At 32.1% G+C, this 27,190-nt stretch overlaps 1 protein-coding gene across 1 annotated transcript; it reads left to right on the top strand.

The window, feature by feature from the left end:
• Window positions 1–11,437: 11,437 nt before the first annotated feature.
• On the top strand, window positions 11,438–26,808 carry LOC128171269 (VWFA and cache domain-containing protein 1-like). The gene is made up of 24 exons (XM_052837036.1): window positions 11,438–11,500; window positions 12,290–12,423; window positions 12,767–12,829; window positions 13,033–13,194; window positions 13,627–13,838; window positions 15,135–15,279; window positions 16,298–16,508; window positions 16,614–16,739; window positions 17,087–17,169; window positions 17,640–17,775; window positions 18,009–18,285; window positions 19,023–19,134; window positions 19,360–19,525; window positions 19,873–20,009; window positions 20,255–20,427; window positions 20,817–20,927; window positions 21,196–21,315; window positions 21,448–21,550; window positions 21,964–22,059; window positions 22,176–22,319; window positions 22,512–22,618; window positions 22,937–23,062; window positions 24,721–24,839; window positions 26,370–26,808. The coding sequence occupies exons 1-24, from the start codon at window positions 11,446–11,448 to the stop codon at window positions 26,735–26,737; spliced, it is 3,486 nt and encodes a 1,161-aa protein (XP_052692996.1). The 5' UTR covers window positions 11,438–11,445; the 3' UTR covers window positions 26,738–26,808.
• Window positions 26,809–27,190: the final 382 nt, after the last annotated feature.

The following is a 27,190-nucleotide window of genomic DNA, read 5'->3' on the forward strand; positions in this document are numbered from 1 at the left end:
TACACTTGTATATGAATTCCATTTCGGCTTTTTACAAACTAGAATAAATATGCAAAAATTTGCATTACCTGCCTCTAAGGGAGAAGCGAACCATGAAGTTGATAAAATTGACAAGAGCAGTCAATTCATTTGTTCATAAGAACGTCATAATACTTATATTTCAAACATTGATTTATTAGAGCGAATTAATTAGAAAACATTTTGTTTATTACACCTAGAACGAACAGTTTTTGTGCATTATCATTGGTTACAACGATCTATCATTCTGACATTACATTATAAGTACATGTATACAGTATGCATATATATGTAGATATGATAGATCTGAAGTTAACGCTAAAATATCAAATAGTAATAGGTATTATCACTCTCAGATAAACAATTGATTTCATAATATTCACGAGATGGTTAATCATTAATTAAGGTACGTTTTAAGATACCTCTTTTAATCAAGGATTGCGGTTCCCGATACAAAATACTTATTGAAAATTCTTTATCTTTATTCCTGATGTTATATGTTTTTTTTTCTCTTTCAACATTGTAAAAAAGCAACTAACCATTTCCCCAAAAATTGTGTAAAACACTCAATAGTAACTGAATTTAATGTCTTTACAGAGTGAGCGAATGAGAAAGACCTTGAATTTCTTTATACATTTTCTGTTTACCTTTAACTTGTTTCAATCACTAAAATAAAAACAAGAGAATTGTCCATGCAGTAAAAAGTTATGACAGAAATGCACAACCGTTTCCGTTTTTTTCTCGCTGGAAATTGTTCTAAGATTCCGTTTCCATTGGATAATGTTTGTCAACTACATGTACCGCGTTCTTTCTGAACTGAATTAGAAAAAAAAGTGGATCCAATGAATCAAATACAAATATATTAGTTGACTCCATGTCACTGCTTTCAGGATTAATTTTAAATAGTTCCTATATACACATACATGTACTTATGTACATCGTATAAAATAATGTGTTGACGTCTTAATAGTACTCTCATTACTTTGATTACTGGGAGATTTTGTGTCATTGGTTATGTGTCCGCTGCAAGTTTTACTTGAAATTGTATCCCGAAACTCACTCACAAGGCAAGTGCATTAACCGAAAATGATTTATTAGAAAAAAAGTTTATAAAGATTGAATGAAATGCGTCTTTTCTTTTTACACTTCGATTTTTTTATAGTACATACAGGTTTTTAAAACTCTCGCTGACACCCCCTCCCCACCAATGTTTGGTTAATAATATTGTTTTTATGCTATATTTTAAAATGTGCATTTCCTAATATTCTCATCATGATCATATAAATAATACCATGTCCATGTATCTCACTTATTCAGGGACTTTTGTTTCTTTAACTTGATTTTAAAATACGCATCATTATAAAAAGCTTAAAACGCAGAAAAGGGACACAAAAAAGTATTACATGTACGCCGTAATTAAAGCGTAAACTTCACCATCAAGATATGTCTCACCAGGTACATGTAACATATAGAAACTTCATATTCATCCTTAATTTAATTTTTTGTTTAAAATATACCTTTTAATCAAAAACCAACAACAACTGAATGTATTGGAATATTGTATATTGAGACTACAAAACCCTAATCTAATTATAGTTATATGCATGTATTAAGCAGTACATATTGTTAGCATGGACATGTACATAGACATATGTTACTTCAGAACTGTTGTACACAGTTAGTGTTCGTCAAAATCAGAGCGACATTTATTATATTCGTTGTTAGATTTGTATGCGGTCCTCTTAATTTGCCATTAAACTAATGAATGAACAAATATCTCAACTACAGCGAACTTTTCAAGATAAATTAAACAACTATTCACCAAATCTAATTAATTGTGTTTTTTCTGTTTGATATGAGTTAACGGAACGGTGAATATATCTGAACCATGATTGTTTTTTTTTCTTTATTTTTTTTTTGGCCCGAAATTACTAAAATAGGGAAAAATTAATGAAATACGAAAATTCATGCGTGCATTTCTTGTTTGGGAATTTAAGGTATTGCGTGGAAAAGGAAATATAAGAGATTAGCATGTGAATGTAAAACTAAACGTTGAATTAATGATGTGGTACCTTTAATGACTGAATTTAAATGTTTTATCAACAAATCAAAATTAACAATTGCACACTGATGCAAAATACAACGCATTATTTTAATTACCTTTAAAACCAGTAACATTCAAAAATATTCCTGACACTTTCAAGGTCTTCAAGCCAAAGTAGTAAGTTATATACAATTTGAGGAAGGAAAAGATTGTACACAGTTTAATTCCATTGTCAGTCCATCATTTCATCATACAGTTCTCGCATCACCCATGCGCGTGGAGAAAACCACGCAAGTTCCGGTTCCTCCTCGAGAAGCTGGAAATAGCTTGGTTGGTAGTAGTTGGGGGTGCTTCTCTGTCTGTTGTAGGGGGAGGGGTTACCTCGCCGCTGGGTGCTCGCCTGTCTGTTGTCTCCTTGCCAACGGTGATCACTGTCCCAGTTTATAGCTTAAAAATTAAAGATTAAAGTGCGGACGTTTTGAGAGAGAGAGAGAGAGAGAGAGAGAGAGAGAGAGAGAGAGAGAGAGAGAGAGACAGACAGACAGACAGACAGACAGACAGACAGACAGACAGAGACCGGAGAAACCAGAGAAGGAATGTGCTAGTGGACGTTTATGATTAATTTTGATTTAACTTTTATAATTTCCATTAAACTGAATTTTTTATCTAATCCGACCAGCCTACAAACCTGATTTTCGTGATGGTGATGGGAAGTTGTGTACTGCAAAGAGAAAAAAATGCATTAGTTAGAGAAAATAAAGAACTAATAAACAGTCATGCCCAATGAACAGACACACGAAAACCTATTTAACAAGTATATAGAAGGGATAGAAACACAAATACGACATAATTAGTTGTGTGAAATGCACATAGATGTATATTCAGTTTTAAAATGACGATGCAAGCGATAATTAGCAAAAAGTAACGTGTATAGTTTAATCAATTTTCAGGTCTGTTTTTTTTTTAACTTAAAATGATGATAAGAGAAATTAGTTAATATCAATGAAATTGAAACCGTGGATTATAACAGCTCTTTTTTCAGTGATAAAAAATGTTATACTCTTATTCAGGATATTTATGCAGCACATGTTCTTACATTATTCGATTATCATAGATATATCTGGGTTCAAAGATGGCCACTTTATGACGATTTTTGTATGACTTGTGGTTTACCAAATAAACTTGCTTATGAATCGTTGGATTTTCAGTTTTTATCGATATTTGTTTTGTTTTTTTTAATTTCATAATCCAAACAACAGTCGAACATTGCTTTATGAGTATAAGGTTGAGGTAATTCGTACATACAAGTATGATATACATGTACTACATGTACTCATAATCTTTGTAAATATTTACTAAAACAGGAATACTGTATATTACTATAATATCAATTGTAAATAGACGTGAAGTATTAATATCCGCGTAAAATCGCGATAAGCACATCTCGTGAGAATTCAAAATCTTCCATTTGATTTTGGGACATGTGTAAACTTTATAAAGTTATGATAAAACTTCGACATTTGCGAATTTATGCTTTTGGGATTTAATATATAGAAAACAGAAGAATCAAACACTCGCTTAAAAAATAAGGAATCTACAGTAGCTAGCTCAAAATTTCATAATAAAGCTATACATTATATTAATACATCGAAACTTAAACAAACGAAAAAAATCGGTAAAAAATCCCCTAAAACATTCACTTTCGACCAGTTTTACTAAGTCGACCAATAGTTTTCGTACTGTTCAGTAAATAAAAAAAAAACCAAGATTGATCTACCTTTAATTTGACTTTTTGTTTCAAAACCACAACTTCACTGTTTATATAATAAAGCCCCTATTTAATCGTTCATTAATCGTAAACGATGCATCTTGATCTCTGTGTTAAATAAATCTAGTTCCGCCTTAAATAACGAATCGTATTTTCTAATTGAGGTCAATGTAACAAATCGTTCTGAAAATATATGGCGTATTCAATTTTGGTAACGATTACGTCACTAATGAATCAAAATCTCATCAATTTCCTTTTCTAGGACTCTCTATGCACTGTAAAACCTAAACAAAAATTTAGATGTACTATGTGGTATGTGAGAGAGAGAGAGAGAGAGAGAGAGAGAGAGAGAGAGAGAGAGAGAGAGAGAGAGAGAGAGAGAGAGAGAGAGATGGATATCGTTTGAAAAAAAATTTCTACATTGTATTGCATTCCACATTATTCTCAAAGATAAGTGGTATACATTCATTTCTTCATTACAACCAGAGAGAGAGAGAGAGAGAGAGAGAGAGAGAGAGAGAGAGAGAGAGAGAGAGAGAGAGAGAGAGAGAGAGAGGGCGAGAGCGTATAATACATTATAATGAGGGAGTCCAACGGACAACTTCTACACGTAGAGAATCTTACACAAAGTATTTAGACATACTTTTGCAGATTCCAGACTAGAACTTCAAAATATATCACACATGGTAAAGTAATGACAGACGAAATTAAAAATAAAAGAATGAAAAGACAGACAAAACAAAGTTAAAAAGCAAGAAACAATGTGAACGAAACTCACCTGATGCTATAAGGGAGATTAGAAGAATGAGAACTATCATAACTCCGTCACGTCGGATACTTTTGGAAACGTTTGGATACGCCTCTCGGTCTTTTAGAGACAGAATTAACCGATGCCTCAAACACAAGCACAGGAATTCCTTTGCGTAGCTGCTTTATTTATTTTGGCCGTTGTATTTATACCCAGACTCGCGTTTTAATTAAAAAATGATTTATATGCATTTTGACATAGTATAACAACGTTAATTAACAAAATCATCTTTCAATGAAACAAATTTCTACATTTGTATAATTTGGCTGATAATCTAATTAACACGGCAGCTCTCCACTCATACTAATAGGCTGTTTTATGAGCTAACCTTTACACTTTATACGTAAATCACACTTTAATTTGAGGAATGACAAATCAAATTGATGATCTTATTTATTTATCTTTTGAACATATCCTAATTGTCTAAAACTTAATTCCAAACATTTCTATAAAATGTAAAAAAAAAATTGTTAACTTTGTAGTCTTGGATTTGTAAAGATCAACTAAGACTCCGTAGCAACATGTAATTGTTTTTTGAGTTTTTGTTGTTGTTGTTTTTTTATATCATATATTTCCTTCACTATTTTAAATTGGCAATTTTGCACTTACTTGTAAAAATCGATATCCACCTTTTAAATGAATACATTATGAAAACAACAGAGAACTTGTCTTTGGCAATCTTCATTTCAATATAAAACTTAACAAAAACGTTGAGCATTTGTTTAAACAATTATTTCTGTTTAGTGAAAAGCTTGAACATTTCTTTCTCTCTTTTGTTGTGTTTATATGTTGTTGTTTTTTTTAGTTTGTTTGTTGTTCGTCTATTCTTAAGAACAATACTCAAAAAAAATATTTGCGTAAAACAATATTTTTGTTTCATTGCTAAGCGACGGAATTGACTCTCTCTCTCTCTCTCTCTCTCTCTCTCTCTCTCTTCTTAATATGTACTAGAGAAATTGGAAATGTATCGATTTGGGATTGTATCCTAATGTATGCCTTTTTTCACCAGATATAGGCCCTATCTACATGTACACGCCCGGCGGTTTTGAAATGTGTTGTTGATTTACGAGTTATGGCTGTCTTTCTCATTAGGTAGACATTTGTCAAATGACAAATTGAAGCATGTGCACTACGATGAATTTAAATCAGAAAATAAAGAGGAAACAGACAAATCTAAAACATTGTTCTTGGAATAGATGAAGCCATGATTTTCGTCTGGTTTTGACTAATCGGAGACTATAAAACAATTGAGTGTCCTTGTGCATTCGTAATAATCGTATGTGTTCGTCAATTTTGTACTGTCCATATGAAATGTATTGTGTGATGGATTTTTATAACCAAAACATTTTATACTCCTTGGATATGCAAGGGATGAAATGATTTAAAGTGTGAGAAAGTGTGAAAAAAGTTTGTGTTTCGTTGAAAATCCTTGACTTGTAAAAAAGTTCTTTTTTAGATTTGTATTTGGTTGAAAATTATATTTACATGCATTTGCATGGAATTGTATAATTGTACTTAAGATGTTTACACTCTGATTTAAAAAAAAAAATGGTTAATTAATGTAAATACATTTTAGTTTGGTTTGGTTGGATTAATTGTAATTTGCTTGATATATAATCACAACTTTTAAATTATGTTTAAATCATGTGTTCACAAAACAGCATATCTAAAAATGGAAACATGCATGTGTTACCTTTACAGATTTACAAAAAATATTCGATATGGTTGACAGAGAGTACATGGAATTTTGTTTACTGAAAACGGAGTGGATGGATAATTTTTTTAGGAACAATAATGTAGCCCTCTCCCGATTTTTTATTTTTTTTTGGGGGGGGGGGGGGGAGGGCTACAACTCCGTAATGGTGCAAATGCAGGAGTGAATCACTCTCGGCTAAAATCGTATATAAAATGACAATAGCATTTGCATTTCTTACATGAACTCAAACCTTGTAGTTGTGTATGGCATAAAATAATCCAAAAATATCAATTTACTGACCTTGATCTTTGTTACTTTTGGACAGCCAATGAGAATTCAGGAGCGGATCTTGAACTGAATATAGGAATTCCCCAATTTTAAACATAATCAACGCGGTAAATATTAATTTTCAATTGTATACCATTTCCTTGAATGACGTTTTAGTGATAGAACGAGGTAAGATCGCTTATTTACACTGACATTTGCGTTATAATGCCCATTAAAACTTCAAGTGTAATTCCCATAAAATCACGCGAGAACTGTCATCAAAATCATTGATTAAACTGTTGTAAAACGAATCCCTAACAAAAGCTGTGGATGGACACCCCAATGCAGCATGCTGAAATTGGTTGCTGTAAGTGCATTGACATATTCTGCAGATTTGGTCTATGTACACGGGTGGAATGGTCCAGAGTTTCGCTAGTAATCTTATAAATGGAACTTCATCAAATGAAAATTCAAATTTCCAGAGTCTGATAGGAGAGACTGTATTGTGAAAAACTGTAAACATTCGGAAGTCTGGATCATTTTCCATGCGACTTCTCCATTCCTCAGTATGGTGATTATGAATCGACTTTTTAACTATAGTTTTCCAATCCTTTTTTTCAGGGAATTTGCCAGCGTCAAGAAATAAATGTAAATATTGAAGTAAATTATATTTGGCTAGAATTTCGTAAATATCCTTTAGAAATCCGGAAAATGGTTTGTTGCCGTCCTGTAAAAGGTCACATAATCTCAGTAAGAAAATATTTTTCGTCAGACAGTTAATATCAAGCTTGCACAGTTTTCCAAAAAAGGCTAATTTTCTTTTATCTATTTCCGAAATGATGGGATGCTGCAGTCCAAGCATACTCTCACACATATCTGACCTTGTTGAGGTTTTTAGACCTTGGATGTCTTTTATCACGAAATGTTGAAATTTATTTAAAACTTGTAAATCTGTTAGACTTACAGACTTAACGGTAACGCACGAGAGGCCCGAAAAAAGTTCGGGAAAAGTTTTAGATTAAATGCAAAATTTCAGCATTTGAATATCTGCCGTCTTCTATGCCAACCCATAGTGGCAGTCTGGGCTTTCAAATCCTGGTAATGTGTTGCTGCAATGCCTGTAGAGCAAACTATTGATACTTCTTTTTTTGAGTATACCTAATGTGTTTTGCAATTTTTTTGTTATGTGTGTTTTGCCTGTCCCAGCTTGGTCAGTGATGACCAAGTTATGGCCATTAATTGCTGCTTGAAAGGTAAACAATTGATCTACATCCATTTTCTTAAATATTGCGCTAAAACTTTTCCCGAACTTTTTTTCGGGCCTCTCGTGCGTTACCCTTAAGTCAATGACATTCGGAACACGGGAAGAGTTATCGTTCTTAGCATAGATATCGCTGTGCAGCTAACTTCCGTAGCTTCTAATTGGAACGTTTCAAAATATATCGTGGTCGCGAGTGACAAATGTTTATTAATTGGATAGATTACGGTCCAGCGTGCTAATTTATATAAGTTTTCAGATAGAAGGATATGTGTGGAAGTGAGAAAAATAGATGACACCAAAGGTATAGCGATTTTTGATATAGTAATTGTTTGAATTTCCCAGGTGGTACCTCAATGTAAACAAACGGGAGTTGCTTACCTTCTCTCTTTATATATATAGGGGAAAGTGTGATTATAAAATTCTACCAAATCGTGATATTTCTTTTATTTTTGGGCTGGAGACATATATAAGGGGCTGTTAATGATAATTAATAAAAGAAATAAAAAAAAAATTTGAAAAAAAAAATATAGAAAAAAGGGGGGTGGTAGTGCACGGTCCAGTCCACAAGCACCTGTGGTTTCTGGCTGGTGTAGGAAATGGCGGCTACGGATTAACTCTTTCAAATCTTAAGTAGTACATTTTCATAAGCGTCAGCGAAAGAAAATTGATCATGTATTTTGCATCGGGGGGATAGTCTTGATTCTACAACATCATATGAATATCTTGGTGTACCATTCGATGAATTTGCTACATTTAAAAATAATACAGAAAATTTCGCTAAATCCGGAGGACGTGCATTAGGAGGCCTTATTTCGACAATACATTCAAACAAATCGATGGATTTTACACATACGAAAAGATGTTCCTAAGCTGAGTTGGGCCAATTCTTGACTACTGCAGTAAAGTAAGGGGGCACACAAAACATTTCAACATCGAATCCGTACATCTACGGGCGTTAAAATACTTTCTGGCGGTGCACTAGTTTACTCCGATTTTAGCTATTTAAAGAGATAGTGGCTGGCTGTCCTCATTCTATCGCCATCAATTAAACATGCTACGATTGTGAAATCATCCTGTTACTATGAGTGATGACAGCCTTACGAAATTAGTTTTTTTATGTGGGAAAAACTGGTCACAGAATGTTAAACTTTTACTCAAGTCTATCGATATGCAACATTTATTTTTTAAATAGGGAGGTTTGTGACTTGAACTTAGCTGTGGTCAAACTTCAACGGAAATTTGTGAATGACTGGCCCAATGAACTTCAAAGTGTTTACAACTTAGGTGTGGTGTCCTTCATATCAGAATAGAAACAGGGCAATTTGGGGGGGGGGGGGGGGGGTAAGTAAACGATAGTCTATGTATTACATTGTACATGTTCTTTAGAAGCAATAAAAGACGAATTTAATTTTTTAATACATTGCACATCTTGTTCAAAACTTAGAACCGAACTATTTACTAGGATTGGCTTTAATAATCGATTACTAAACATTTCAGACTCAGACTGCACTGGTTTTCTATATCTAACTTTCCTAGACAAACTGCAAAATTCGAATATTCACCCTTTATGTGCAGACAATATATCCTATCTGAAAATAACGTTGCGTAAACGTATTGTTATTTGTATATTCATATTTATTAAGTGACATATAGGTTCGATGGGCTGGATGTTTGTTCATAAAGTTATTACATAATATTTATATCCACCAAGTATTATTCCCTCTATTTCTTACGGAAACTTATAATTCATTCATAGCTCTATAGAAACAGCCAGACTGAAATCTAAACGCCCCGTTTATCGATTGATCGAAATTTACGGCGGCTGAAACTGACAAGAAAAAGACAGGATTGAATTTAACACGCCCTGTTTTGTCGATTGTCGAGACCTACAACTACCCAAGAAAAATCACGGACTGCACGAACTAACCATGATGATGTCAGACTCAAAGTCTCACTGGAGACGATTTGGCTGTTTCTTTTAGCTAACATACTTATGTACATTAACAGTAATTTAGTGAATTTTACTTACTTTTTACGCTCAATTTATTAATTAGTTAAAATAAAGATGTTAATATAAACAATAAATGCTCACTTTGTTAATTCATGTGGGTTATGAAGGTAGCGATCTTTGCAGAATAAAATTTCATAACCCGCGTCGCTACTTTCATATCTCAAATGATTCACCAAAGTGAGCATGTTATTGTTTAAATATTCCATATATCTATATTTGTTTATAAAACACATGTCACTATACATGTAATAAATCATTTACTTATTTACTAACTAACTTACTGACTTATACATGTAATATCAGAATCATGTGGCTGTTTATTTAGGTGATGCTCACATTATTTTTTTTTTTATTTTTAGACAAAAAGTTTAATCTGAGAGAACATAAATTCAATTCATTTTGGAGTGTCCTTTTCGATAGCTTTAAACTTCAAGTACAATCCCTCATCAATTGGGTACATGAAGTAAAATGCATTGCATTGATTTGTACATTTGTTGATTAAAATAAAAAATAAAATTAATACTGGAAAGTTATCACTTTTATTAAACTCTTGATTATGGAATATAGAGACACAATTATGTTATATTCACGATCAAATCTATATTCAATATAATGTTAGTCGGTTAATAATATCAACTATATTTAAGTCGCTTGCATATCCCACCATACTTAAAAGTAGGCCAAACCTCACTTGTTTCTATACCCTCGTTAAAATTTACGGAATTTCAACTATAGCAGCGACGACATATACTTAAATTATGAAGGACCAAGACAGGAATGGACGCATTACCTCCCCCTGGCGGGTTATCTCCATGCAGCAATGCACGCACATACTCACTGACAAAATGTGAAACTACAGACGAAAAGTACTTGGAGACATAAGTTTTACCAATGACCAAATACCATTAATTTTGAATGATGTCTATACGATCATAAAGAAACTAGTGGATAACTAGCGACCGTTCACTGTTTTATACATGTATTAGGGTTCAGGTTCAAGATTGCATACATACAAAACATTATGCTCGTTCTTAATAAAGGTCTCCAGGGTCATACGTTGAAAAGAATTTCCGAATCATGCGTAAGGAAGAAAGACATAAGGCTCTGACGTAAAGGAAAAAAATGGGCTCGGTTAAAAAAGTGTTTTACTTAGGTGCCCGAGAAAAGAGTCAATGCTTCTATATACTCTGTCCCTAGATATTCTCGAATCACATTTTGCTAAATTACTTGATAATAATAGAAATAAAATCATTAATTATATTATCTCTGATTGTCTATCTTTTTCATAGCGCAGAAGCTCTCGGTCTTTGACTGTAGGCTGTTCCGAGTTGTCATGCCACACGTGTAAACATACTCGTATAAACGTATTTTCCGTGTTAGTAATTAAACGCACATGCGTATTGTTGTTTTGATACAATTTTATTTAATGCAGTCGTGTCCTTACTTTCTTACGCCATGATTTTGTTTATTGATTGAAATCTAAATGACGTGTAATAGTATGCACTTTTTTTACTGCTGTTATTAATACAACTTACCTTATCACAATTCGGCTGTGGTTTTCCGTTGTTCTGCATGAGAAGTTTAGAATTTATACAGCATGAAATACCTCCGTACATCTTGGGAAAAGGTAAGATTAAGATTATCCTAACAACAAAATGTTTATTTAACAAATTATGTATTACTGTAACTATATTGTATCAACACAGTTAAAAAGAATTTTTATCCAAGAATTACCTCTGTCTTTTTATCTGTTTGGTCTATGTAAGGTCTTTTTAAAAAATGAATATAGACAGCACATGCAATTGAGTGACCGGTGCCTACTAGAGCATGAACTGTGTTCGTTTTCAACGTTATGTATTTAAATCAAACAAAACTACATAAATTATCAGACAAGCAAAGCATAAAATATATCAACACATTTATTTCAAGATAACAAAGTATGAATTTCTGTAAAGTGGTGATTTAAAATTTTAGATTCATTATACGAATGTTTTTCATCTGTATGAATGTACAAGAAAAAACGGTTCTGTAACAAAGATATGTGTACTTTCTTGTCATTCAAAGTATTTCCAGTTTAACAAGATTAACATAATGCAGGTTATATGGACCTCCTCGAGAAAATGTAGGTTAACAAATAAATTACAAAGGGTTTTTTGATTAAAAGGAACCGATACTTTGAAATCAATATATATTTATGATAGTGTTAAACATTACAGTAAGCAAATGACTTTTTAAATGATAGAACATGAATACTAAAATATAAAACATGAACATTAATATTTTTTTTCACCAACTTTCGAAGATTACTACTTTCGATATAAATTACTATGCAAAAAAAAAAATCCAAGTAAAAAATAATAGACATTATTTTAAATACATTACAATAAAAAAATATGAATAATTTCTTTTTTTTTAGATTTTGACATGGCAACTATTAAAGTGATAGTTCTAGCTTGTTTGGTTAGTCCCTCTTTGGCCAAGATAAATGCAGACATTCTCGCTGGTGAGTTAAACAGAGTAATGGAGGATATCGGCTACAAAGAACTGCAGGTAAATAAAAACTTAGTTGTAAAAATCATGTGAAAAAAATTGCATTCATGCCCCCCCCCCCCCAAATTATTTTTTCGCTTCATTTTGCAAGTTAAAAAATATTAGATGATGGTAGCGAGAACAATATCAAAATCTGGGTTGCCAGTTATATCTATTCTCCTCTGAGTCACAAAAAAAGGCTAAACACCATCTTAACATTCAATCGACTATACAGAAATGTGGCTTAATATATGTATTGATTTATTTTATGTGAATACATTTTGTTAACAGGTTAAGGTCAGCAATGTATGATTGATACATATTTTTTTACCAAGTGCTAATTGTGTGCATAAACTTTCTGCAGGACCATTTTAATCGCCTTGAGTACACAACATTTCCAATAGACTACTCGACAGTTACACAAAAGGTTTGTACATCTTATCGTCACAAATGAAGTTGTAAGTTATACATGCCCGTTGTATGGTCATGTTTTAAACAATGCTTTTGAGATAATATTCTGGAAAAATAAATGTATCTTAATACGAACCAAAAAAAATATTGGTTTTTTTTTTTCTAGAACCCCAACAAAAACATTATTGTGTTATACTGTGTAGCAAATGGCTATTTCAGGTAGCCGATTCGATCACTGCAAAGTTCAGGGAGATGGAAGAAGCACTGCATCTTTTAAGGACAAACATTGAACAGGACTTTCTTTCGTTCTCTTCAAAAAGAACAACACGCGAGTGTTGTGAAAACGTTGAATACAAATACGAAAACCGTTTTCGTGCAAAGGTAATTGTCCTGTGAATACATTTCATTCACAATACACATAGTATTACATCCTCTCATTCACCCATAATGCTGTTTTTCTAAAACTCGAGAATCTCTTACTCTATTCATTTCAAAGTGCACACATTTAGACAAAAATCTGTTGAACACTTTGGACTATAAAATTATGGTTACTAAATTATGTATTCAACATGTAAGAAGCAAGCGCATATGTATTTACTTCTTAAATTCATTCCAGTTTATAAAAAAAAGTATATTAAACACAAAATCTTAGTACGGTTCAACTTATTTAAAATATTGCCTTTTTTTATATACGTAAGAACATGTGGACAGAATAAGCACATTATGATAGCAAATATACTGTACTCTTGTGTGTGTTTTTTTAATATTAGACAACATATCCCACTTATTATTTTCTGCATTTTTATTTAAAAGGTGGATTTTGATTCAATGTGTGTTACAACTTCTGGAATATCGTCTCGTGAAAAGAAATATCCGACAAATAATGGTATCTTAAACACAATGGAATCTAATCATAAAAAGAACCCAAGTCTTTTATGGCAATATGTAGGATTTGAGAACGGAATCCTGATCAACTACCCTGCTACGAAACTATCTCACTGTAGCTCGTATGACCCAAGGTTCAGGTAAGAAACTAACTTAATTCCATGGTTTGCTGTTCTGTTTTCCATTTGTAATGATATTTAAAAACCCAATGTAGAGTTATATGTTAAAGAACATTCTCTCTACAGTTTGTATGAACAAAAAGTCCAATTAAAGCGGAAGTTAATTCAAACGGTCTAAATAATGCGATATAGGCAGCTCTGTTTGACCAACATTTTATAAATAGTGCCTGTTTGGGAGGGTAACAGTTGAAATTGACACCCCGAAATTGTCAACCGACGCGAAGCGGAGGTTGACAATGGTTTTCGAGGAATGTCAAATTCAACTGTTATCCTCCCAAACTGGCACTATTTATTTTATTATACTGAATGTCTTAATTTTAGAGATTTTTTTACTGCTTTTATATAAAAATGACGTGAATTCAAAGGCGAACCGTACGCACATAATTTACCCGCATGTAACATTTCGTTGTGTTACCAGTTGCTAAGTGTGTTGCTAACGCTGAGGGTAATATAACGGATTATCAACTGCGTCTTAACCGATCAGATTTCAGTATTTAACATGAAAGTATAATAAAAACAAATGCTTGATTTCTGGTCCTAGTTTAATAATATGTTCCCGATATCGGCGTAACAAACATATCAGACTGGCCGTGCGACCTGATGGACTTAATGCCACTTGAATCTATACTATAATCAGCGGTAAATATTAAAAAAAGTCCAGTTGTCCAGAGAGCAACACATGATCTCTTGTTCCTTCAGACAGCAATATCGTTCTCAGCTTTCTGTCTATGGAAACAATTGTGTCTTTAGGCCAAGCACATCATATATTGCCATCATGCAATGTCAATACCTGTATGATAATCATATGCATATTGTGTCTCAGTACGTTTATTTATGTACTTGAACATTATACAGTAAAACACGCTTATAACGAAGTCCCAGGGACGGCCGTTCGTTATAAACGTAATTCGTTATATCCGTCAAGTTTACAACATGAAATAGAGACTTGGGGAATGAAATTCACTTCGTTATAAACGTAATTCGTTATATCCGTCAAGTTTACAACATGAAATAGAGACTTGGGGAATGAAATTCACTTCGCTGTAAGCGTCAATTCATTATAAGCGTGTTCGCTATAACCGTGTTTTACTGTATGTTGCTATCAGACCAAGCCAGTAGCTGTGTTCTATATCACATGCATATGTTATTTACAGGGTGTGTCTTATATTATATACAATATCTTTAATGTCTACCGTTTGCTTCGGTACAGGTGTAACAACAGCAAAGAAAGTAACTAGAAATGAATTTTATTTACAGGCCGTTTTATAAGGAAGGCGTATCTCCTATGCCGAAAGAAGTCGTTATTGCAGTGGATGCATCTAAATCTATGACTGGAGTTCGTTTTCAAAAGGCTAAGGATGCTGTCCACAGGGTGCTCGAGTCATTGGGTAGCACTGACAGGGTAATGCATTTGTTATAACAATACTTTAAATTTTTCATAGTTTTATTCTGGTTGTAACGCGATATGATTAATTTGAAAAAAAAAAGTTTTTGTATAACCTGATTTGCTCGTCACAAGACACGTCACAATGCACCAACGTCAAACAACTACTAATTCGCTTGACGTAACGTTTGAGTTTTGAACATATTAATATCTTTTTTAAAAAGTAAACGCACTCAATTTGTGCAGTAAATTACAGAAAAAGGAAAACAAGGACCACTTCGCGGATTATAAAGCGTAAACCTCTTCAACCAAGGCTATAGACAATCATTGAGTTTATTTCTTAATTAAAAGCAATATGACAATGCATGCATCGCTTCTTAAACTTTACAGGAGCTTAGATTATAGATAGAAATAAAACTAGAATCAGTTATATTCCATTCATATGGTACCTAATTTATCAACAAGTAAAAACATTTGAATATTGTACCTATTCGATGAACGTAACTTATAACTCAAAAACTTTTTGTGTCCTTTGTGTGCAGCAAAAGAGCAAATAATTAAGTTTTTTCTTTAAAAGGAAATTGTTAGAATTAACCAAAAAACCACCAAACATCCCTATTTAAATGTTCCAGATTACATTCTACTACGGTTATTGGCAGGATAAAAGAAAGCAACCCTTTTCTGTAATGATGTATTTTAGTCCCGTGCTATTTTCGCCCCTGTGTATATGCAAACGGCTTCGCCAAGTCTTGAATTCGCCTAGATATTATAGTTTTAAAAAAAATATAGTTTAATATGTAAGAAATCGCGAAGTCTTAAGGTCGCCCAACGACCACGAGAACGAAATGGGCAAAAATAAAACGGGGCGAATATTTACTTGCATACAGTTTGCGACGAACGTCATCAGAAAATCATATTTATAATACATGAATACCGCCGAGTGGAGTCATATAGGTATATCTTGTTTATAGTATATTGTAAATCATATTAATATTTCAAAAATTATATTACATATAACAATGTACTTAAATTCCAGATCGGTATTGTAATGTTTAATGAAAAAGCATATAGACCAGAAAAGGATGTTCAGCCATGTTACGGAAGAAACCTAGCTGTAGTCACACAAAAAACTAAAGCGGTTTTACGATCGTTCGTAAACTCACAAACTACCAAAGGAAACACAAACTACAGTCTGGCTTTTGAGGCAGCATTCAATTATTTCATGAGCTCAGGCAACACAATAACAGGTATTTGTATATATGTACATTGTTCAGTTTGATGAATAGGTTGATTTTCTAACTTTTTATTCCTATTTTTTGTTTTGCTCTTTATGGTTTAATTGATGGGTCTAGCCTCAGACAAAGTGATCCTGTTTGTGTCTGATGGCGACAACTTAGATGGTGACAACGCCTTGACGGTCATTCGCGATCGCAACGAACAGCTCGGGAACTCGGTTGTCATCCATACATTCGCAATTGGTAAACACTCAGATTGCAAATGCCATAGATTTTAAAAACTGTTGTAAAATATATTTTTATATGTCAGATATATATGTAACATTGTGGATAGCGAAAAAATTAATATCTTGTTTGAGTGACAAAAAGGTAATTCTAAAATTTAAACGTTCCTTAAGCTGAATAAATGTTTATCAAATACACAAATAATGACAATATGATTTGTAAATGATAAAATCAATCGATGTCCTTAAAAAAAATCAAGCATAACCTTTATCTATTGTAGGAAGTAAAAAATTAAGTTTATCCAGATACTGATATTAAAAAAAAATCGAAACTTTATTTTGTTATGTTCTAAAAAATTATTGCAGGGTCTTTATCCGATTCAGCAGAATCTTTGCTCAGAAATATTTCAAAACAGACGAAAAATAACGATGACCATGGAGCAACTCAGGTATTTTTTTTCCTCGTTAAAATATTCTATAATTGGTTACCTCAGTTTGCAAAAATAAACAGAGTATAAATCATAACCATCATTCAATTGTAAAATTTTTTCAAACCCATATATTCTGAAATGTTAAAAAAAACTACTACATGTAGTATCAAAAACGAGGTACCAAAATAGTTAGGAAAAAAGAATATCATTGAAGTCCCGTAAATTTAATTTGATTTGAACCAATAATTAGAAATATGTCATTGCTTTCAAAAGAATTTGAAAACACTATTGACCAGTTTTTTGTATGTTATTTAAGTTTGGTACACAAGAAAAAGAATCGAAAAAAAAATATAGTGTATTATGAAAATTTTCAACTTTCATATTGACGTTAAAAAAAAATTACATCAGAAATATGTATTTAACGTTCAAATCCTTCAGAAAATTAATGTAGACCATTTGATCTCTTACTGTGAATATATGTATTTTAGACTGGACGATATCAGAGAGTAACAAACTTGAATCATCTTCCAGAAGCTGTAGGATCGTTCTATTCATACTCAAACAACGCCATTTCTCCGAAACCAATTTTCACAAAACCTTACGTTGATTTCTTCTCCAACATTGGTAAGCATACTTGAATTCGTACTCTATTAATAATTTAAAAAGTGAGGGGTTTTAATTTGTTATACCTTAAGAAATATTTCATGATTCTATTTGTCTTTTCATTGGAGGATTAGGTCTTTTTTGTTTGCATTTTATATTTGTTTTTTCTATGTACTTCTTATTTATTTTGTGTTTATTTTTTTCTTCGGTCATATGTTATTGATACTAGTATATATGTGTTCCTCATTTCCTAGGACTCATTGTGTCTATGTGCCTTCCCTGTACATCCAATAGTAATTTCATAGGGGTTGTTTGTACTGACATTAAACTAAAGGATCTGGTCGAGGACACTACGTACTTACAACAAGGGGAGGACACGTACTCCTTCGTCATAGACGGGACTGGGCGAACTTTAATCCATCCATTACTTCCAGACCCAAGGGATAGCAACGCAAACGAATACGATGTTGACGATATTGATAATTTTGAAACCGGAGGAAATGTCAAAGAAGTGATTGAATCTATGAAATTGTGTGTAAAACATGCACCTACGAATTTCGAGAGTTATTATTAGATGACCCAATTAAGATACAAAACTAAATGAAATATCAAATATTAAAAAAGAACATTGCAATAGTACTTGTACATGAAATGGTAGCTGTCAGTAGAAATCTGGTACCCTGAAGTTTGTATGTCAATTGGTAACAGATAACCAAATGCATAAAAACATACTATTGTATTTCACATATTTGCACAGTTTAATTGACTGTTTTAATCATTAAGATAAGGTTGACGGTTTGGTTAGTTATTTCTCCATAATAAGCAGTTTGTGATATAGTTTAAAGTTACAGTACCAATCAGACCCAACTTAACACCAGAGTAAGCCCCAACTAAACCCTAGGTTTACGTTTTGGGTTTACTTTTGAGGTCAGCTGAAATGTGTGAGAAGCAGACTCGTCTTTTATCTTGCCATCCCACTGCTTGTAATTCTTGCCTCTAGTATACTCCGAATACACAGTTAGCGTCTGCCTTCAGAGGTATACTTTTGACCGGGTTTACTCTGTGTCCACTATGGGTTTACTTTGAGTTTACTCTTGGTTTACTCTGGGGTTACTCTGGGTCCACTCTAGTTACCCGTAGTAAACCTAGAGTAAACCCAGAAAGTAAATCAAGGGTTTATTTGGGGTTTACTTTCAGTGAGGTTGGGTCTGATTAAATTATGATTTAAGAGTGTATCATTATAGTGTTTCTCCATATTGTTCTTTCAGAGGACTTGCAGGGATTAAAGAGATTAATACAACTGTGGCACAAGTTCGAGGTAAACTTCTGATGGAGGGTGATAAGCGAACACGTATGAGGGTTATTTACCAATGGCAACAGGTAAGACATCGAAACAGTTTGTTTTTTTGACATTACCTACTATAAGGACTCATGATAGTCAACAAAATACAGGCACTCACCGGCTATAACTTAAGCTATTAAATGTGATATTTTTGGCGTTGAACTATCATAGAGTTGGTAAAGAAAAACTCCAAATATTTTAAGCATACAATTTGGATAATATATAAGATGATTATTTTCGTCTTTTTTAATTCTTTAAAACAGATCAAACAGACTAATTTTTCACTGTGCATTGTGTTTCCAAAATATGCCGTAAACAGGATTTTGCGAGATCTTCCTCCGAGTCATACTGCTTTTTTATATCATCGATGGGATATCGCAAGTTGGCCAGGAGAAAAATGTAAACAATTCGCAAGATATGCAACTACAGGTATACCATCCTGTATACATTCGGTATATTGTGTTTTTCAGTGGTATATGTTTAAGAAAACAAATAGTCAAGATATTTAGGAACACACGTAGACTTTTATGAATTACATAAGTAGAATTCAATCCACATTATTAACTACTTGAAGTTTTAAAATTCTAGCAAATTGATCACTCTTTGCATACTTGTTATGTTTCAGAATAACATATGTTTCAAGATAAGAGTAAGAGGCACATGTTTTCATTTGGAAAATGGTAAACACAGTGCAATAATATTACTGACTAAAGAGCAATTATAATGACATTCAGTTATATACAACATGTAAATGACTTTAATATGCTTTTTTGTAGAGTCATCTGTAGTCAAACTTACCCCTGAAGCATTTTTAAATCCAACTGCCTATTTGGATACTGCAGAAACAAAAAGCAGTGTTAAAATTATGACTGATTTTATTTCTGGCGATAGATCTACCAATCCCGGAATAAAGGTGATTGGCTTTCTGTGGTTTTTTTCCCTAAGAGTAAACTTTTTAATGATTTTGAGCTCTTTTTTTAAAAAAGCATAATAACTTTTATTTTCTGTTAAATATTATTTTGTCAAGTTCTTTGATACAATGACTTTTTTTGGTTTGTTTGTGTTCTGTTTTTTCTTTATATTTTTTTTCAAGAACATTCATATAAGAAAACACAAATAATTCATATAACTATATCACTGTGAAACTGTTCTCAATAGATCGCTGCTTTAAATTCAATCTTGGCGACAGAGAAAGTTGATAGCATATGGAAAAACAATCAACGTAAAACCCATTTTATACTATGGCGATTTCTAGCCACAGAGGCGGGCGTTGTCAGAATTTACCCTGGGGTAAGACTCCAGCAGTCATACGATCATAAACTACGAGAATGGTAAGGTTTACGACAAATATTATTCTTTTTCGTGATTAACATCGATTATTATTATTATTATTATTATTATTATTATTATTATCATTATTTCATTATTATAATAAAATTAGTATTAACACTGTATACAATGTTATATTCGCCCTGTATAATTTTCGCTCTTCAACACGTATAGTCAGTTATTGCCCCGTCATGAGTTCGCCAAGGCATTGTTGTGTTAAAATAATGATAACCGGATGTAATTTATATGAAATTCGCTCTTAAATTTGCCCTCTGAAAACGAGGGCGAAAGCGGCAAAAATAAAATAAGAACGAATAATTCCTTATATACATTGACGACCAACATTTTGATTTTTTATCTATATTTACTCCTTTTTTAAAAATAAATATAGGTATCGGAGAACAATAGCAAATTGTAACATCAATGTAATATCAGCTCCCTACAACGACCACTGGGGAGCTGGCAAAGTGATTTCAATAAGCAGAACAATACATATTAAACGGTACTGTATCGTAATTCTCAATAAACTAATACATACATGTACTCTTTCCCAAATGCTAAACTTGTTTCCATTATTCTATTTTAACTTTGAATCATTAGAAACATTCTTTTTTCAATGCTTGGTTTTTCATAAGATATCATTTGATTGAACCTTCATTCATAAATGTGAAGAATTTTTTAAATCCTGAGAAAAAATATAATTTCAACGATGTTTTATAGATATTTTTTTTTAGATTTATTAATATATTTTGATTATATTTGAAATAAAGGAAAGGGGATCACTCTCATGGCGAAAAAGTCGAGGCGGTCATTGCTGGTGATATCTCAGTATTTTATTTTCACCAGTTAATCTTGAAGATGTACAACGTTTGTAATGAAAGAAAATATGTGTGAGTCTCTATCATATTTCTTAATTACTCCACCTAATGATTAAGTTCAATGTAAAAGATTGGAATTGCCATCTTGATGAATTAATTTGTTGCAAATCGATAAGTATTTTGACGCAAAATAGTTTCTTACAGATGTATGGTCATCGATAACAGCGGTTTTCTAGTTATGCACCCAGGTTTCGTAGAATCCAAAGGGCTTTATTTTGAAGATCGGTTATTTCACATTACGAATTTGGTAGGTATATTAAACATTAAGGTTCTTGTTTATCAAATACACATCTTTTTATAAAAACAAATGTTTTTAAGAAAAAAAAGAATATAGCGATATTCATCAATTACGCTACAGCATTTTTTTTTTTGTAAATGAGTTCATGGGCGTTGATACATACGTTGTAATTAGCTTAACCCGCTTATGAAGTTTCTAAATATTTTTTGAGCATAATTTTGATTGTCATTTCTTTCTGATATATTTTTTTCCAACAGAAATGATCCCTTTTGAGTTGTTTTAAAAGTTTTCCACACAGAAACAATCTTTACTCCATTATTATATAATCATGTAACCAGAGTTTATTCATAACTTTCCTTTGCGTTTCACTAATGGTCAAGTTTCTTAGGCTTCTTGGTATACACGATACTTTTTTCTTGTAGGAAGGGATCATCGCAAAATCACTTATTAAGGAAAACATAATGTTTAAACAACCCTGCCTGTCTGTTGAGAGTCAGAAAGAGCAAATGACATACCGAGTAAGTATAAACAGAATTGTGTGCGCCCTGCGTATTCCTATCAAAAAAAAAATGGTTAACTAGATGTGATGATAAACTGTTCATGATATATAATTAGATTTCTACTTTTTAAACAGGTGGTTTTAACTTTTTTCAATGTGAACGGACTTGATAGGATGGATAGAGAAGGATATGAAATTCGTCCAATCCGGAACACAAATCTATTCTTTATTCTCAAAATAAAAAAGAATATTAAAGATGACCAATGCTGTTCCGCTAAGGTGTGAATTTTATCAATATTCAGTGTTAATGGTTATGATATATTATTTTTAGTCATAATGTACAAGTTTTTGAATGTCGATGTCAAATGGATTGAATTAGAAAGATAGGAAGAAAAATTTGATTCATGTATATAACTGTGTAGCATATGTTTTTAAATTGTTTTTTTTTCATATGTTGGAATATATTTTTAGAACTCAGAAAAATCACCTAACGTGGTCAGATGCACATCAGCTCCGTGCGATTGTCTATGTTACAGACCAGTAAACTACAACGAATGTGAAAATAAATATAATGCAACGTAAGTGTACTAAAAAGATGACTTCAGTTTAAGTAAGGTATTTATTAGAAAGGAATGTTTGTGGTCATTTTTAAACTATGTTTACCTCCTTAAGAATGAATAGGTTTGCATGAAAAATTCAAATGTTTTTGCAGAATTAAAGAAATTTTGTGTTTATCAAGTGATAGATCAAAGCTAAACAAATTAAATTTCAATTTCTGATTGTTAAATTGTTGATCAGCATGCGTCCTGAACTTACCATTAAAATAAATATGTGGGAGAAAAGCTATGTATTACATAAAAGTAGTAAGGTTTCTCATTTTTTTATTTTATTCACAGAGAAAAGCATATACCATGCAGTGCCGCTCCTCCTGTTCTGATGACGAATTCAATCAAAGAGGACAATCTGATAAGAAACTTACCTGCATGTTTTGATATTGATTGCAGTTGCAAAGATAATCAACTGTAAGTTAACAGGTCATGGAATAAATGACACTTTTGAAATGATTATGATTAATAATTTAATTTCTGATAAAGAATGCTATGTTTTAGGCATTTTTACGATTGGTACATAGACGTCTCAATTATTAATAAACAGTATTTTTGGTTTAAAGAATTTTCACAATGGGTACATAGACGTCACTCTCTAGTATTTACAACTTTATAAGGGTATTTTAGGATGTTAGCTTCAAACGATTTAAAACCGTATTTTAAAACAATAACGTCCAGTTTTGTCGGTGACATTAAGGGACTATATAGTATTGTTTTGAAAAGAGGTATTATCCTGTATGATATTAAAAATAATGCATGCATTTTAAAAATAATATTGCAAGCTATCGGTTGATAATCTGTCGTTCAGTGTACTAAAACATCATTAATTTTGCAATTCAAAGAAGATTATGGAATCTGCACACTTGATGTGATATTCAACAAGGATAATTGCAAAACCCAAGCTCACGGCCTGAAAAAAAAAATGGAATGGTCGACCAGGACATTACATGTTTTTCATAGCAAAAAGAATTAAACTGCAATTTACGGCGCACAAAATTGTGCTAGTTTGGCATGATTTATCTGATTTACGAATACATTATGTAAGAAATGTTGAATTCAAAACATTTATGGGACATTTTACTACAAACATCATTGCTTTACTTGCATCTGATATTCTTTTAAACACCATCACTATCCTCGTAAAGTGAAGTGGTACAGCGTGTTTACATGTAAAATTGCGACTTCTGATCTCAACGTTTATTTGCATACTACCTTTTTGAGGTCGTTAGCGTTAGCAATTATTCGTGCGCCGTAAATTATAGTTGTTTTTTGGGGAGTTGATTTCAATCAACTTTTCTATGCAGTTACTCAGTTAAACCGAAAGTGAAATAGTGTTTGAACCTCAGTACAAACCATCGCTGCTGACAAGAGCGATTTTTTTTCTTAGTTCTTGAAAATAATTGATAAATTCGATGTAATGTATGCTAAAGCATTGTTTTGCAAGGAAACTTATTTATAAATACCTTGAAAATAGTCAGATTTTTAATGCTACGAACAATTTAGATATTTTTTGTAGTCGTATTTATTCCTACGCCAGAGTTCAATATAGTTTCGTTCAACTCGAAGCTCGGCTGTCTCCGTAAATCTCCGACAAGCAGAGAGTCTTGCTTGTCGGAGATTTGTGGTGTCAACAAAGCGTTTGGTTGAACGAGACAAGAATGCAATATTGCTTGGATCCATACAATTTTCGAGAAATATTTCTATTACTGATACATAGTTTGATTGAATTAATTTTATCTTTAAATATTATTTCACATGATTCATATGGGGGTTTCTCGACATTCTTGTCGAAAAAGTCCAAAAATGCATGTTATAAAAATGTGCGAAATTCAAATACAAATTAGAAACTACATGTACTTGTCATGCAAAATAACATATCATTGATTTTAAAATAAATAAACATCGACAAAATCAACTCCCGTCAGTTCTTCAGTACTTTGATTATTGTATGGGAAGACTGTAGCTCCTAGATAGGTCGTCAGTCGGATATTTTTTTTCAGACCGAGAGCAACAGAGCTGCATTTACCTATCTGAGTGAGATATTTTATGATTATTTTTTTTTTCACATTTAGAGACTGCTATAATGTATCCGGATGTTCCTGGTGTTCAGTGAGCATGTCAGGTGACCTACTTGAGAACCCGTTCTGCGATTCACAAGAAACATGTCCTGTTCAAGTTTGTCATTCTAAAAGTAAGTTAAACTGTCATTTAATTAGTAATTTTAAATATTTTCATTTTATAGTTTTTGTTCTACGAAAACACTATGAATCAAATCTTTAACGTCTTGTTTAAGGTTCCTCGACGCACCAACATTTTATTTTATGGATCGATGGAGAATCTTTTTTGAAACATGATTCCACAAAACAGAGATCAATATCGGCTTTAAGTTATTTTATACGAATTTTTTTGTATTTTTTCAGTGAAATAGGAAAAACTGTTTTGCAGACAAACAGAATATATAAGAGCTTAAAACTTGTTGTCAATTAATGTGTTATATAGTTATAAATAAATTCATGACAAAGATCGTTTGGTCAAGTGTTTAATTTTTTAATTAAAAAAATATTTCTGAAAATCAAAATTTTAATTCTTTAATATCTTTTTAATCTATGGATAAAATTTTAAAAATAACATATAGTCACATAAACTATTTACTAAACAATGATATTTTACAAAGAAATTGAAATAAAAATGCGAAATTTTGGAAAAATTGCCATTTATCAAATTTGAACCGATCCCGATTGAAAAAAAACTGATCCCGATCAGAATTATTTTAAAATTAAAATTTTACAAATAAACTGCAGTTTTTTTTCTAAGTAATTGATATAAATTATAAAGTAAGTAAATGACGAAACCATTTTACAGCTAAACAACCTGAAATTTTTGCAAATTCTGATTCATTCTAACTTTATGTGATTTCGTTCGGGATCAGTTTAATTACAATCGGGATCGGTTTGATTTTTAAATTTTCCATTTTTTCTTTAATTTCACTATTTGGTTTCAATTTCTTGTTGAAATATGATTGTACAGCAATTGTTAAATGCGAGTAACAGTTTATCTGCAGTTTTTATCCATAGATTTAAAAAATATCTACAATCCTTTTTTTTCATTTTCATCAATAATTTTTTTTACAAAAATATTTCAAAGTTTATCTGGCCGTTTTTGATATGTATTTATAGATAATTGTATTGTGCATTAATTGATCACAAATTTTTAGCTCTAATATATCTTGTTCGCAGCTAAAACGATGTTTCCGGTTTCTATCAAAAAATACAAAAAAATTCATGCAAAATAATCAGAGGCCGATGTAGGTGTCATTTTTGTATAATCATTTCTCAAAAATGATTCTTCATCGATCCATCAAATAATGCATTGGTGTGTCGAGCCACCTTAATACATATCACAATGGCGCAGTGTAAGGTGCAAGCTAGGTTTGCATAGTTCTGCGGAATTAATCTGTGTACAATTGCTCAAAATTATACAAATATGAGTAATAAGGAATCATTCTATGAACATTATGAGGTGATTAATATTGTCGGTACGAAATCGAATCTATTATAAATATATTACTACTAAACCATATGTGCTGTATTGATTTTATATATGGTTCTGAAAGAATGATTTCCTCTTCCTTAAACCATTACTCAATTAATAACAAAGTTGATAGTAAATTATATAAAAAAAAGTCATAATTCAAAGCACTTAGTTTCATTTTTTTTAATAGACTGTGAACAAAAGTGTGATGCATTTGATGACCTTGGAAAATCAAAATCCAACACTGCTGTCATAATTGTCGTGTGTATTCTACTGATTTTCTTATCGAGTTTAATACTGTTTCTAATTTGCTTGAGACGGTTTAAACAACAAAAACTAAATAAAAAGCACAATGAAGCGTACCTTGATCCGGCCATAGATAACTATCCAGAGGTAGTAAGGTACAATGGAAATAGAGCACAGATAGACGATGGTCACCAAGAGAAGAAGGCACAAATTGGGAGGCGTTTGCCCGCGCATCCTCCGGTTGAAAACGAAACAGATGGTGTCATTTACACAGTTTCTAACTCTGTTGTCCCAGACACGGGCGTATCATGAATGTGAGACAGACAGTTCGTTAATTGTTTTTTAAAATAAAATTATTTTGTGAATAAAAATTTTATATAATATTGATTTTTTTCTTATTTCTAAATATTGATTAGTTAAAGAATGTCAAAAATAATGTTATGGTGTAAACTGTGTCGGAATTGATAGAAACGTGTGTTATGGTAAAAAGCATAGTGATTTGATAGTTTATACCTCATTTATTATGTATTGTGGCATTTGGTACGCGTTAGAAATTCGATATTGTCACATTGATTGCAAGAACCTAAATCTAATAGCATTTGTATTGTATCCAATGTAATATGTATGTGTTAAGTAGCAAGCAAGGCGACATTTTTGTAAACCGGCGTAATCCAGAATTGTTTAAAACATATGGTGAGAGTCTAGCTAATTATGCTATAGAAAATACAGCTTCTTGATAAAAGGTTTGCAGTGTTTGCCTAATAA

Source organism: Crassostrea angulata, chromosome 2 (assembly GCF_025612915.1).
Source record: "Crassostrea angulata isolate pt1a10 chromosome 2, ASM2561291v2, whole genome shotgun sequence".
In the NCBI taxonomy this organism is placed as follows: domain Eukaryota; kingdom Metazoa; phylum Mollusca; class Bivalvia; order Ostreida; family Ostreidae; genus Magallana; species Magallana angulata.

Excerpts from the sequence above, each read along its gene's own strand:
- LOC128171269 (XM_052837036.1), top strand. The coding sequence starts at position 11,446 with ATGAGAAGTTTAGAATTTATACAGCATGAAATACCTCCGTACATCTTG. Across the intron at positions 20,010-20,254 it reads CTACCAATCCCGGAATAAAG|ATCGCTGCTTTAAATTCAAT; the intron begins GTGATTGGCTTT and ends TGTTCTCAATAG. Across the intron at positions 22,320-22,511 it reads ACCAATGCTGTTCCGCTAAG|AACTCAGAAAAATCACCTAA; the intron begins GTGTGAATTTTA and ends ATATATTTTTAG.